This window comes from Rhinolophus sinicus, chromosome 2 (genome assembly GCF_057876585.1).
Source record: "Rhinolophus sinicus isolate RSI-liver-muscle chromosome 2, RSI-T2T, whole genome shotgun sequence".
Taxonomy (NCBI): domain Eukaryota; kingdom Metazoa; phylum Chordata; class Mammalia; order Chiroptera; family Rhinolophidae; genus Rhinolophus; species Rhinolophus sinicus.
Genome location: NC_142502.1, coordinates 87,813,259 through 87,829,280, shown reverse-complemented (window position 1 = coordinate 87,829,280; position 16,022 = coordinate 87,813,259). Strand labels below are relative to the sequence as shown.

At 36.7% G+C, this 16,022-nt stretch overlaps 1 protein-coding gene across 1 annotated transcript in view; it reads left to right on the top strand.

The window, feature by feature from the left end:
• EFHC1 (EF-hand domain containing 1) overlaps positions 1 to 16,022 on the top strand; it is a 60,247-nt gene that overhangs the window by 26,881 nt on the left and 17,344 nt on the right. Inside the window, exons 6-7 of the mRNA XM_019734752.3 lie at positions 6,041 to 6,261; positions 13,823 to 13,963. Of these exons, the coding sequence (XP_019590311.2) occupies positions 6,041 to 6,261; positions 13,823 to 13,963 (362 nt within the window). The remainder of the gene's footprint in view (positions 1 to 6,040; positions 6,262 to 13,822; positions 13,964 to 16,022) is intronic.

Genomic DNA, 16,022 nt, shown 5'->3' with positions numbered 1-16,022 from the left:
AGCTAACATACATTAGATTTACAGTAGATTAAGAGAGAGAATGGGAATATATTCAAGGTAGCATGGAAAAGGTGTCACTAAAACTGAATTCCTTGAAATCTCAGATTCCATGTTTGTCTCTTCCTTATCAATGTGGTCTATGTCTAAAATTTTCAATATGTAATCATCCTCTTCTATAACGTCCCAAATTTTAATGAAAGTTTCATCAGTCATATGGAGAGGCATATGTAGGGTCCTTTTAAGAGGTAGGAAACATACTCGTATCTTTTTGTGAAAGTTATTGTTAGTTATGCAGTAGCAGGACAGAAAAGGCTAACTCCCATCAGCTAAATAATTCCTTTAACTAAACTGTGGTATTAAAAAGGTGGCATTTAACTGACTCTCAGATGCGTTTATCCAATGGATGATTTTTACTAAATTTAATTAAACAAGAGTTAAATACGCTATGGGAACTATTTCATGTTCTAAGTGCTGTGGAGGATAAAGTGAAAATGTTAACTTTCAGACCTGGAATCCCTGTCCTTAAGTCATATCTAGTGACTAGGGAGACAAGTTATATGAATACACAAACCTGTTAAACAATAATGCAAGTGTACCAGATTATCCGATTATTCAACTAGTCATGTCACGTAGACAGAGCTCAGAGGAAGAGACGTGAGCTAGAATGACTAAAGAAGTCTCTGTGGGAGAGCTGGGATTGGACCCAGATTTAACATGGCAGAGAACAAAGGGAATGAGCATTTTAGAGAGAAGAATAAGAGCAAGGGTTGGGAATTACAAACAAGTATGCTGTGTTTGGGGATGTCCAAGACAGTGGCTAGTCAGAGAGCTTGTGTTGGACAGTACTAGGAAATTATGGGAGTATCTTTCAAAACTTCTCTCTGCCAAGGCCTTCTTTTAAGTATTTAAAATAAATAAATAATTATATTTTTATGATGGATGGAGTTAAAATATTTAAAACTTCTAATTCTAAAAATTCTACAAGTTCTTTCTGTGTTGAAGGTAATTGTGGTGAGTAATGTCAGAAGAAGAGTATTTGGCCTTCTACCACTCAGCTGTTGAACCCTAAGGCACTAGGTTCTGAAAGTCTGTTAATTATCCTTTAGGCTGGCTTCCATTTTTTTATCTTGCCTTTTCCTGAAATACATACGTCAAACAATATGAAAATTGTACACGCTAAATATGGGCAGCTTATTTTAGTCAATTGCACCTCAGAGTTGTAAGAATATAAATCCTTACCGAGATATGTCATAGTCAACTGAACACTGAATTCAAAAAGATCACAAAAGCAACTAAAGCAAACAGAGTGGGAGTTAGAATGACAGCTGACATATCAGTAACAACAGTAGTTACCAGAAGACAGTTTGATATCTTCAAGGTGCTAAGCAAAAATAGAATTTAATACCTGGACCCTTACTAGGAAAATTCTTGAGGGAACTACTTCTGGTAGAAGGAAATAATTCCAGAAATAAGATCTGCGCTATAAGAAGTGATAAATAAAGAAAATGGCAAAGTATGGATAAATCTAAATAAACATTGACTTACAAACTAAAGTAACAATGTTGAATTTGTGGGGGTTAAAAAATATCAAGGTAGAATTAAAATATAATAATGTCAGAGGAGGGGTGATAGGATTAAAAAACAAATTTTTTAAATTGAATTTATTGGGGTAACATTGGTTAATAACATTATATAAGTTTTAGGCATACGATTCTATAATACATATTCTGTATATTGCATTGGATGCTCACCAGTCAAAGTCTAGTCTCCTTCTGTCACCATATATTTGACCACCTTTTCCCTCTTCATTTCCCCCCCACCCTTTTTCCCCTCTGGTAACCACCATACTATTGTCTGTGTCTATGAGCTTGTTTGTTTGTTAAAAACAATACATTTTGGAAAAGCAATTTTTAAAAAATTTTTATAGGGGAATATTGGGAAACAGTGTGTTTTTCCAGGGCCCATCAGCTCCAAGTCAAGTCATTGTCCTTCAATCTAGTTGTGCAGGGCACAGCTCAGCTTCAAGTCCAGTCGTTGTTTTCAATCTAGTTGCAGGGGGCGCAGCCCACCATCCCATGTGGGAATTGAACTGGCAACCTTGTTGTTAAGAGCTGGCGCTCTAACTGAGCCATTTGGCTGCCCCACCGGCAGCTCAGTGGCAGCTCATTGTCTTCAATCTAGTTGTCTTCTATCTAGTTGTGGAGGGTGCAGCTCACTGGCCCATGTGGGAATTGAACCGGCAACCCTGTTGTTCAAAGCTCGCACTCTAACCAACTGAGCCATCCAGCCGCCCTGGAAAAATTATTTTTTAAGAACATACTTAAGATATAGGGACATAGGAAGGTTAAAAAGTGCACAAGCAAACAGCAAAATAAACTGATAAGGCTATATTATTATAATACAAATAGACATTAGGGCAAAAACCATTGCTAGAGATAAAGAGGATCATTATGTATCTCAAGAATTGTATTTACTAGGAAAATGTAGTAATTCTAAACTTGTTTGTAGTTAATAACATGGTTTTGAAGCATATACATATAAAGCAAAAATGTTTAGCACTATTATGCAGAGAATGAACAAATCCATCAAAATGGTGAGTCATTAAAACATTTCTTTTAATACTATTCGATCAAAAAAGCAAGTCAATAAATATATATATATATGTGTGTGTGTGTGTGTGTGTGTGTGTGTGTGTGTGTGTGTGTGTGTTCCTATATATGAACAATATAATTATCAATATTGATTTAATGAATACATCAACACCTGGAGAATTCCATTTTTTTTTTCAAGAGCAAATAGAACACATCAAAACTGATCAGTCTTAAAAAATTTTAAAGACTGGGCTTCTTATACCATATTTTCTGGTTTCAAAACAGTTAAATTAGAATTCAGTTTTAGAAATATAACAAAAGAACTCATGTATTTGGAAATTGAAAATCACATTTCTAAATATTCCATGAGTAAAAAAAAATACTATCAGAAAATACTTAGAATTGAATGATAGCAAAAATTCCCTCAGAACTTTTAGATACATCTAACATGACGTGTACTTGGAAGAAGAAGTATAGCCTTAAATGCTTATTTAAGAAAAAAGACAAAAAATACGCTAGGCATTCTTCTTAAAATATTAGAAAGGAATGACAGAAAAAAATCTAAAGAAATTAAAAGAGAGGAAATAATAAAGAGCCTGAAAACAATGGAATTGAAAACAGAAGTAACAGATTTGTCAAATCAAAAGTTGTTTCTTTGAAAGGACTAATAAAATGACAAACCAATGGCAAAATTTATCAAGGGAGAAAAGAAAGAAGGCACATATACGTAATATCAAAAATAAAAGAGGAAGCATACTTTAAAATGAAACAGGGATTAAACAAAAAATAATAGAATAATACCAACATTCTTATGTCAATATATTTGAAAACTTAGGTGAAATGAGGAAATTTTTACAAAAATTTAACTTGTTCAAGAAGAAATAAAAATCAAATGTCTTTAACATTAAACAAATAGAATCTGTTAAAAATTTTCCCACAAAGGAAACACCAGGTCCAGATAATTTCACAGATTTGCCAAATATTTAAAAAAAACATATGATTCCAAGCTTAACACAAATTCTTTCATAGAAAAGAAAAAGAGCTTAATACATTCATTAAAAAAGACTGATAAAACCAAAGACACTATGAGAAAAAAGAACTAGTCTCACTCATTAACATATATGCAAAAAACCTAAACAAAATAACAGTAAGTGAAATCTAACAGTATATGAAAAAGGTAATTGTTTGTTGAGCAAAGACAAATGGCTGGACACACACACACACACACACACACACACACACACACACAAACACACACACACACCCCAGATCTCCTAAAACATTGTTTACTTAGGGAAACTCATGGAGTCACGAGCTGTGTCCCCCATTGCCTATCATATCCTGGGGTCACTCAAAGGGATCTAGTAGAGTTAGGCACTAGACACTGGGAGAAGGAGGGCCCTTTTTTTCAAATTTTATTTTTTAAATTTATTTTCAATTACAGTTGACAATATTATTTTATATTAGTTTCAGGTGTACAGCATAATGTTTAGACATTTACATAATTTACGAAGTGATCTCTCCCATTAGTCTGGTACTCACCTGGCACCATCCATAGTTATTACAGTATTGACTATATTCCCTATGCTGTACTTTATATCCCCTTGACTATTTCATAACTACCAATTTGTACTTCTTAATCCCTTCACCTTTTCCACCCAGCCCCCCAACTCCCATCCCATCCAGCAATCATCAGTTTGTTCTCTGTATCTATGAGTCTGTTTCTGATTTGTTTGTTCATTTATTTTGTTCTTTAGATTCCACATATAAGTGAAATCATATAGTATTTATCTTTCTCTGTTTGACTTATTTCACTTAGCATAGTACCTTCTGTGTCCATCCATGTGGTCGCAAATGGTAAGATTTCATACTTTTTTATGGCCAAGTAATATTCCATTGTATAGATGTACCTCCTATCTCATCTTTACCCAGACGTCTGTTGATGGCCACTTAGGTTGCTTCCATATCTTGGCTATTGTAAATGCTACAATGAACATAGGGGTGTATATATTTTTTTTGAATTAGTGTTTTAGATTTCTTCAGATAAATACCCAGAAGTGGAATTGTTGGCTCATAAAGTAGTTCTATTTTTAATTTTTTGAGGAACCTCCATACTGTTTTCCATAGTGGCTGCACCAATCTGCAATGCCACCAACAGCGCACAAGGGTTCCTTTTTTCCACATTCTAGCCAACACTGGTTGTATATTGGTTTATTGATGATGGCCATTCTGACAGGTGTGAGGTGATAGCTCATTGTGGTTTTTATTTGCATTTCTCTGATGCTCAGTGACAGTAAGCATCTTTTCTTATGTCTGGTGGCCACTTGTATGTCCTCTCTGAAGAAATGTCTATTTAGGCCCCTGCCCATTTTTAAATTGGATTGTTAGCTTTTTTTGGTATTGAGTTGCATGAGTTCTTTATAAATTTGGATATTAACTGAAGGAGGGGCTTTTAAGATGCATGATTGGGAAAATGCCAGCCCTACTTTTAGCATGAGCAAAGGCTAGAGTTCAAGCCTTTCTGGCTGATATAGCAGAACCTTAGCCTCCTTCCCTATTTTTCTGTCTTAGCAATTATCAGGAGAATAACAGCTTGTTACTCATGTGCCCTGAAATCTGTGGCCAAGCTTTGTAGTTAAAACTATACAATGTGGCACGTTATCAGAACTGACTATCTTATGGTTTCCATTCAGGCCAGGCTGCAGGGAATCAATCTTAAACAAATCAACTCTTAGTTCTTAAGCAGTGTGACAAAATCGGATTTATTCTAAAAAATGCAAGGTTGAGTCTACATTTGGAAATCTGTTGATTCCCCAGATGTACAGATTATTGTAATCATTTCACTGACTGTCCCTGCCTCTTGTCACAGAACTAGGTCACACTGTCCTAATAGCAGTGATCACAAATGAAATGAAACCACTATTCATGTAATTGTTAATATCTGTCACCCCAAACAGAACGTTTTTTCCATCAAGTCAGGAATTTTATCTATATTGTTAATTGTTGTCATCTCAGTGTACCTAGTAGATGATGTATGTGGTCACTAACAGTTTGTTGGGTGAATGATTAAATGGGTGGGAAGTTGAGCTAAATAACTTGGGCTCCTCCTAGAGCTAATACTCTGTCTTTATAAAAGGACATTGATTCCTTCCTCCAGTGATGATTTCTTCTGAGCATTAATTCTGCTAAGGTTAGTGACCTGGGGTGATTGTTGGAGCTGAATATGGGAGAGAGACTTTACAAAAACCATCTGGGGTATTATTTATGTGTCCTGTCAGCAGATGGGAACACAGCCTGTGTTCTTCTGGGAATGCAGAGGAGGCTCTGACCTCTGACCAGAGCTAAAGACTGCACTCCCTCAGGTTCTCAAGAATGCCCGGCTGTTGTGTCAGTCTTTCTTCCCATCCTCACTCTTTTTTCTTTCCTCTTCCCCTGCTATCTTACGTTAGAGAACTTCCCTCGGTGTGTGCTGGAAATCTCTGATCAAGAGGTGTTGGAATGGTATACTGCCAAAGACTTCATTGTTGGGAAACCACTCACTATCCTCGGGAGAACGTTCTTCATTTACGATTGTGACCCATTTACTCGACAGTATTACAAAGAAAAGTTTGGAATCTCCGATTTACCATGTATTGATGTGAGCAAGAAGGAACCACCTCCTGTAAAACAGGTAATGAGACACTAGTTCTGAGTGTAGTGAGAGAATTGATCTTCTCATGTAAACATTTAAGAAAAACGAAATAAAAGACTCATGTAAGTACCCAATTAGAAAATGGACAAAGCATATGAAATACAGCAGTTCACAAAATAAGAAATACAAATGGCTAATGAACATATGAAAAGACCCTCAACTTAAATTGATAAAGAAATAGAAATTAAACTAATGAGGTTTTGGATCTATTTGATTTAAAAAGACTCACAGTATATGATGTTTGCCCTGGTGTGAAGAAATGGACATTTTCATATACTGTTAATAGGAGAGCCAATAGGAAAAGCCTTTTTGAAGGGCAGTTTGTCATCATTTTAATTTTTTCAAAATAAAATATTACATATTTCTTGACCAGAAAATCTGGTTTGGGGACTACAAAAAGATATGTATAAGGTTGTGTATTGTAGCATTATTTACAATAAAGTATAAGAACATTGGCAGAATAAATTATGGTGTATCCATCCATATAATGAGAAGACTATGAGAATGGTTAAAAAAAGAGGAAGTAAGGCTATGCATATTAACATGGAAAAATGACCATAACATTTAAAAGTGAATATGTATGCATGATATGGTGCTATTTTTGTAAATTACTACATACAGTATCTGTTTATACGTAAGTGAGAAAAAGACCTGGAGTAATACCCACCCCACACTATTAAGTAGCTGGTTTCGTAGGTGGGAACGGGGAGGTGGGAGGGAAGTGGGGGTGATAGGGACCTTTGTTTCTATACGCTGTGTGATTTTAATTTATCTTTTTATACCAAGTCTTGTATTACTTTTATAATATTTTTTTCCATTTTGATTTTAAAAAGACACTTTTTAACATTCTAGACCCCTAGGGCATTTCATTGTTTCTTGCCTATTTATCAAACCCTTTTACTTAAAAACTGGTTGATAGCACAGCCAACACTGATTGATTAAAGATGTTGGAAGCTGTCTCTCTTTCATTGCAGCCTAGCTTTCCTTAGAATCACACTGAACGACAAAATTCAGTTCTGAGTGCCACAAAAGTGCACTCTGATCTGAGTGGACTTTTAATGCACCCAAATAGAAAACTGACCAACTTGAGCCTTCAGAGTGGCTCAGCCACATATTTTGGCATTTCAAATGACAATTGCATGTTTTAAAAATTACACATTACACAACAAATTCAAGAAGTATCTGAAGTATTAAGGCAGCACAGTATAGACTGAAAGCACCCATGTTGGTTATCCGTCTTCGGGTCAGGAATAACTCACACAACCTCTTTGTCTGTTGTCCATGTATAAAGTACGGTGTTGATACCTGTGGCTCATCTTGATGTTGCCACTGTGTGTATAAAATGATGCCACTGGTGTATAAAACACTGAGTGTATAAAATAATGGGCTCTTTGTTTTCAAAAGAGAGACCTGAATGGAAGTATGGAATTACTGAGTTGGTATTCAACATTTATATACCTAAAGAAGTGATCACCATAATATTAATAAGTCCAGCAATCTGACAACGTACCATGCTATCAAAATATTATTGACTATATTCTCTATGCTGTACATTACATCCCTATGATTTACTTGTTTTATATCTGGAAATTTGAACCTCTTATTCCCTTTCACCTCCCCCCCTTTTTTGATTTTTCAATTACAGTTGACATTCAATATTTATATTAATTTCAGGTATACAGCATAGTGGTTAGACATTCACACAATTTAAGAAGTGATCCCTCTGACTAGTCTAGTACTCACCTGGCACTATACGTAGTTATTAACCATGTTATTGACTATATTGCCTATGCTTTACTTTATATCCCCATGACTATTTTGTCACTACCAATTTGTACTACTTAATTCCTTCACCTTTTCCACCCTGTCCCCCCAACCTCCTCCCATCTATCACCCTGATAAATCTAGTACCCATCTGACACTATACATAGTTATTACAATATTATTGACTACATTCCTTATGCTTTACCCTACACCCCCATGACTACTGTGTAAAAATCAATTTGTACTTCTTAACCTCTTCCCCTTTCACCCACCTCCTAACCCCCCTCTTATCTGGCAACCATCAAAATGTTCTCTGTATCTATGAATTTGTTTCTGTTTTGTTTGTGTATTTTGTTCTTTATATTCCATATATAAGCAAAATCACATTGCATCTCTCTTTCTCTGTCTGACATACTCGACTCACCACAATACCCTCCAGAATCATCCATGCTGCCGCAGATGGCAAGAATCCATTCCTTTACAATGCCAGGCAATATTCCATTGTATATATGTACCACCTCTTCTTTATCTGTTCATCAATGGACACTCAGGCTGCCTCCACCTCTTGGCCATTATAAACAGTGCTGCAGTGAACATATGGATGCATATGTCCCCTCGAAGCAGCATTTTGGGTTTCTTTGGATAAATACCCAGAAGTGGTATTCTGGGTCCTTCTTTGTCTCTTGTTATAATAGCTTTTGTTTTAAAATCTACTTTGTATGATATAAGTATTGCTGCCTTAGCTTTTTGTTGTTGTTGTTTTCATTTTTATGAAATATCTTTTCCTATCCCTTTCAATCTGTGTGTGTCTTTCGATCTGAAGTGAGTCTCTTGTAGGCTGCATATCTAAGAGTCTTGTTTTCTTATCCATTCAGCTACCCTGTCTTTGGAGCATTTAATCCATTTACATTGAAAGTAATTATTGATAGATATGTAGTTGTGGCCATTTTATTATTTATATTTTTTATCCTTGTTTTTTTTTTTGTTGTTGTTGTTGTTTTTGTCTGAAGTCTCTTGACATTCCTTGGAACACTGGTTTTGGGGGTGATGAACTTCTTTAGCTTTTTCTTGTCTGGAAAGCTCTTTACCTGTCCTTTGATTCTAAATGATGATAGCTTTGCTGGGTAGAGTAATCTTGACTGTACGTCCTTGCTTTTCATCACTTTCAATATTTCATGCCAATCCCTTCCGGCCTTCAAATTTTCTTTTGAGAAATCAGATGACAGTCTTATGGGAGCTCCCTTGTAGGTAACTAACTTTCTTTTTCTTGCTACTTTTAACATTCTCTCTTTGTCTTTAACCTCACTAGTCAGGTATGTCCCATTCCACCATAGTTATGATCTTGAAGAATAGGCTCAAAGGTAACAAGACTAACAAAAATTTGAGAAGTGCCTATATTAGACATGGAAAAACTACTAATGACCTGGATTGAAGACCAGACACACAAATGTATCTCTCTTAGCCCCATGACAATCGTGGCCAAAGCAAAAAGTTTGTTTATGATGCTAAAAGAAAAAGCTTGTTCTGACTATGATGTGAATCTACTGTTACCTTTGAGTGGTTTAAATAATTGAAAAATTGTTATTCATTATATAATGTGAAAGTGAGTGGTGTGTCTCCAAGTGCTAATGTGAAGGCAGCTGAAGAATTTTTGGATACTCTAGATAATGGATTATGGAGGAAAATTACTTGCAAGAGTAAATATTCAATATGGATGAAACCTCCCTATCCTGGAAACAGATGCCTGAAAGGATTTTCATCCATAATGAAGCCAAGTCAATGCCAAGTTTCAAGGTTTTTAAGGGCAGGATAACAGTCTTGCGTGGGGGCGATGTTGCAGGCTACAAATTGAAACCCTATGTGATCTGGCACAGTGAGAACTCCAGGGCCTTCAAGCATATCAGTATGCACACACTGCCAGTGCATTATAGGAGCAATACGAAATCATGGGCAATCCAGCTCCTCTTCCAAGATGCCCTTCTGAATTGCTATGCCAGCAAAATGGAGAATAACATTCCCTTCAAGATTTTGCTTGTTGTCACTATCGCTCCTGGTCATCCTTCTTTTACTGATAATCTTCATCCCAATATCAAAGTGGTGTTAAGAGTTCCTACCAGCAGAGGACCTCTGCCCAGGCTATTGCTGCAAATGAGGAAGACACGGATGCAGTTCTGGAGGGATTAAAACATCTATGACTGTATCAAGAATCTTGCTTGTGTTTGGTATGATGTCACCATGGAGTGTATGAATGGCACCTGAAAGAAGACACTCAAGAGGCTTCATCCATGACTTTAAAGGATTTAGCAAGGATGAGGAGGTTGCAGAAATCAATAAAGCTGTGATTGAGATGGCAAACAACCTTAACCTGGATGAGGATGAGGATGACATTGAGGAGCCCCTAGAAATGGTTCCTAAGGAGTTGACTAATGAGGAACTTGTTGGACTGGAATGCATAGTTGAAGAAGAGGCAAGAGAAAAGGAATCTATAGGAGAAGAAAAAGGAGAACCTCCAAGAAAATTCGCAGTGAAGCGTTTAGCAGAAGCTTTTGCAGACCTTAACATGCTCCTTAAAAAATTTGAAAACATGGACCCCAACACTGAAACGTTTTTGTTAATAGGAGGCATGTTCATGGTGTGTTATCTGATTATAAGTAATATATGATGAAGAAAACAAGCCAAGCAAAGCACCATGGACATATTTCTGAAAAGAATGACACCTCCTCAAGGAGAGCCTCAGGCAGGTTCTCCAGGAGGTGTTCCAGAAGAAGGCAGTGTTATCATAGGAGATGGCAGTTGTCCCTGAAGACATTCCAGTGGGACAAGATGTGAAAGACAGTGACATTGATGACCCTGACCCTGTGTAGGCCCAGGCTCGTGTGCATGTTTGTGTCTTAATTTTTAATTTAAAAAAATGTTTAATTTAAAAAATTTTTTAAGTAGAAAAAGCTTATAGAATAAGAATATAAAGAAACTATTTTTGTATAGTTGTACAATGTGTTCGTGTTTAAGCTAAGTGTTACTATAAAAGAGTTGAAAAAATTTTCAAATTTAAAAGTTTATAAAGTAAAAAAGTTATAGTATGTTAAAGTAAATTTATTATTGAAAAAGAAAAAATATTTCTTTATAAATTTAGAGTAGCCTACGTGTACAGTGTTTATATAGTTTACAGTAGCGTACAGTGATGTCCTCGGTCTTCACATTCACTCCCCACTCACTCACTGACTCAACCAGAACAACTTCCAGTCCTGCAAGCTCCATTCTTGATAAGTGCCCTATACAGGTTTACCATTTTTCATATTTTATACCATATTTTCACTGTACCATTTCTGTGTTTAGATATGTTTAAATAAACAAATACTATCATGTTATAATTGCCTACAGTATTCAGGACAGTAACATGCTGTACAGGTCTGTAGCCTAGAAGCAATAGGCTATATGATAAAGCCTAAGTGTGTAGTAGGCTCTGCCATCTAGCTTTGTGTGAGTGCGCTCTGTGATGTCCACACAGCAATGAAATCGCCTGACAAAGGCATTTCTCAGAATGTATCCCTGTCGTTAAGCTACACATGACTGTACCTCCCGCTCGCAGGTTTTTTCCTGATGGAACTCCTTACCAAAGAATTTGCTCATTGATTAAGAATTATGATAATACCCTTGCCCCACCTCCAGATTTTTTGGCAGCATTTGATGAAATATACAGGAAAAAACACTACGGAAACAGATCTAGAATGTGATCAAGCAAACTATTTCACCACTTTAGCTTATAGGTAACTATAGTGTGAGATAGCAGTCCAACAGACTTGCCCACGGTCACATTTCAAAGTGCAAGGGTGAGTCTATTAAATGTTAAATATTCCTACAAGAAGTTTTATCTAACCAAGAGGTAGGGTGGGGAGGGATTGTAACAGAGTGGTGGGCTTTTCTTAGTGAACGGGCTTTGAGCCATCTTTAGAGCTGATAAAGCTTTTGAGTCCTAGAATACTTCTCTCTATTCTCATTACCACAATCTTTTTTCTCCTAACGTGTCTTCCAAAGAAAGAAAAAGGAGGGAAGGCTTAGATAGAGAGCAAAGAGGACTGGAAAACCAGTGTAGATTTTGGTTTGTTTGTTTGTTTGTTTGTTTGTTTGTTTGTTTGTTTTGCCCTATCTCAGCCACTCTACAATAAAACTAATCTCTCTCCATACACATGGCACATTAATTGTAGTGTTTGGTCAGTTTGCTTTCAGTAAAGTCTCTATAATAAATAATTCCATTACAAATAAATTCTCTCTGCCCATCCACAGAATTCTTTGCTGGAAATGAGTAGGAGAGCTCCACTTACCAAACAGCAAATACCTTTTAGCTCTCCTTAGTCATTAAATGTCAGTCATTTAAACCCTGAACAATGTAGTTGGGGTGGGAAGCTGTACCCGGGTCTAGAGGAATAAAGCTAGAACCACGCTAATGGGTCAGGCACAGCAGTGGATATGAACTGGATATATTCAGTTAGAGAATCATGACACTCATAGGTCAGGCTGATCTGCTAGATCAAGGGTAAGTAAACATAGATCCGGTGGCCAGATGTGGTCTGTCTCAGGCTGGCTCCATATGGAGACATGCGGGTAGGGAAGAGGAGGAAACCAGGACTGGGAGAGCTAGTCTGCGGCCCCTAAAAGCACTATGTGCGAGGTTATGGGACTCAGGCTTCCAGGGGACTTGCTTTGTTCAGAAAGCCTGGGCAGAAACTCTGCCGGGTGGGTCGTATGAGCAGGAGTATCTAAGAGCGATGATGTCCACAGAGGAGCAGCTGCTCTCGTGTGAAACAGGACCCGGCAGTAGCTGAGAGTACGAGAAGCCTGATGCCAACACCCCAGGCACATGGGCTGATATTCAGGGAAGGTCTTCATTCCAAGCAGGGCAAATGAGGTGTAATTCAGGAAAAGCAGGTAGAAGCCTGTCGAAACAGAAAAGGAATTTGAGAGGAAGGTGCTCAGAGGCTTACAGAGCTACTTCCCTATTTCAAAATCACTCAACCTTCACCCCCATCCCTCAACCAGGCTGCTGTCATTTTGTGTGGATGCAGCTGCAAAGCAAGTTTAGATTCCACCACCATGCGTTTCTGCCTCTAGAGTAACACAGACTTATTATTGGTGTCTCACCCAACGTCCCTCTGTCCATGGTAACTTCTATATTCATTAAATAGTGGCTTTGCACTTGGAACAAACGTGGCCATTGCCAATCCACTGGACCCACTAATTGTATTCCACCCGTGATGATCACATTAACTACAGCCCCAGGACACGGGTGAAGTGTCCGTGTGTCAAGCACTATACCTCGAATGACTGACCCTGCCAACTGCAACATATACAACACATACACACTTTGGGGAAACTGAGGAAACAGTTTCTGGATTTGCCAGGCTGAAGTCCACGCCCGGGACAAAGAAGGCGCAAACCCACGGGCTGCACCCTGTTGGATGACCACTAGGGCCCGTACTGGGATGAGGAGTGGGGCCAGGACCGACTGTCAGTAAAGGGTCGGTGGACATGAGCAAGTTTCAGGCTAGCCCTCAGGGTTACTTTGTAGCATCATCAGTTACTTCTAGGAGGAGCGATTATGGTGTAACATCTATAAATAAAGAGGAACAGAATAGGCGATGTATTAATTTTCCCGACTACATTTGTATATAGAGTAATTGCTTTTGAATAAATATCTTCTGAAAGAAACTTAGTTACTTTTAATGCAATTTTTAACACAAATAGCATCTGCTTTACTTCTTGCTTCCTGTGTTTTCAGGAATTACCTCCCTATAATGGTTATGGATTAGTTGAAGACTCTGCTCAGAATTGCTTTGCTCTCATTCCAAAAGCTCCGAAAAAAGATGTTATGAAAATGCTAATGAATGATAAAAAGGTGCTTCGTTATTTGGCTGCACTGGTGAGGATAATTTTTATATACTATGATTTTGTTCTGTCTTAGTACCGTGCACAGTCGTCTGTTTTGTCTGTAATTGCGTGTTTACTTAATCACCATTGGATCTAGTACCCAGCCTTCCAGCAGGTTGGATAGTATTAATTTTGGTGCCTCTGAACCAAGACCCAGCTCAAGACTTATCTCCCACGAAAATCTTTCTTAGATCATTAATCTCTCTCCTCCATACCTCAGATTTTCACAGACCTTTTCACCTTTTCTTAAGCAGTTATGAAAGCCTGACTATTTTCAAATTATTTTTGTATTTCTGTGCCTTTCCAGTATACTGTGATTTCCTTGAGAGTAGGGGTCATGTATTACTAATTTTAGGCATTACCTGTGGTATCTAGCTCAATGTATTTTATATTTATTAAATGTAATAAATGGAATTATACCAATTGAATAGATGTCTTTGCAAAGTCATGTGGCTAGTGCATGAGAACATGGGTTTACAGACAGATATGAATTCAAATCCTGAATATTCCACTCACAGCCTGAATTACCTGAGGCTTTCTAGACTTTGTAGGTGCTTACTGCATAACTTTGCTTGAATGTACAAAATGAATTTATTTACACATACACTACCCATGAGTTAGCAATATAATTTTATACCCATTTTATGTTTCAAAACATAAGAATCAGAGAGGCTAATTGGCTTGTCCCAGGTCTCAATGCTGCTTAAGTAGAGGCAGAACTAGAACTCAACCTTCTCACTTTCAACCTAGCATTCTTTTTTTTTTTAATTTAAAAGTACTTTTTTTTGTACAATGTAAATAATTTGGAAATATGACAGTATATTCAGTATAAGCAATTTTAATACTGCCATCTTATACGTGAGAGAGGCAGTAAAGAGTATCACAGGTATTAAAAGCAGAAGCACCTGGTCAACCCTCGTGCTTTCGTCTGTGTGGCTAATTATTGAAGGGACTATTATCTGGTTTTGAATGATCTCGGTCCCTAAATTATCTCAGTTCCAGAAATCAGATTAATGTGATCCGGGATTACTAACGACCCAGGTGTCTGGCAGAAGCAAACGTGAGTTCTCTGAAGATAGCATTATCCCAGGCTTCACATTATTTCTACAAACAATTTAAGAAACACAACATAGGATACTTAATTCAAAAAAATAATATTGATAATATAATGTCCAGACAAAAAGCAAGATGATATAAAGGAAAATGAACAGAAAAAAATAGACAATGGAAATAACTCTGTAAAGGTTTCAAATACTGGTATTATCAGACTTTAAAAAACAAAAGCAAAACCCAAAACTTGTATTTACTGTGTTTAAGGAGATAAAGGATAATGAGAATTTCAGCAGATAACTAGAAATAAAACAAAGTATTTCAGTTTTGAAAAATTATCACAATAACAGAATAAGAGAAAAAATTAAATACAGAGAAGTATTTGATAAAAATCTTCTATTATGGTTTTAAAACAAAACTCTTAGTAAATAGGGGACAAAAGGGAATTTTCTGTCTGTTAAAGGATATCTACGAAAAATCTATTGCAAACATCATACTTAGTGATGAAATGCTAAGATTGTACTCTCTGAGATTAGAAACAAGGCAAGACTGCTCTTTATCACCTGCTATTCAACATTGTACTGGAGGTCCTAGCCAGAGCAGTAAATCTAGGAAGGAAATAAATGGTATAAGGATTGAAAAGGAAATTAAACTGTCATTATCTAAAATGAATGTAAATCAAGAATCTACATTTTATGTTAGTAGACTCAATGTATTAGGTTGGTGCAAAAGTAATTGCAGTTTAAAAGGTTTAAAATAACTGCAGAAACCACAATTAGTTTTGCACCAACCTAACATAAATAGCAACAAACAAAAAATAAAGTTAGAATATCCCATTTACCATAGCATCAAAAATATTAAATTCTTAGGAATAAGTTAAAACAAAAGGTACATAATACCTAAAACATTTTTGAGAGAAAATTAAAGAAGGCCTAAATAAATAAAAGGACATACCATGTTAATTGGTTAGAAAATTCAATATTATAAAGATAGTTGCCCCA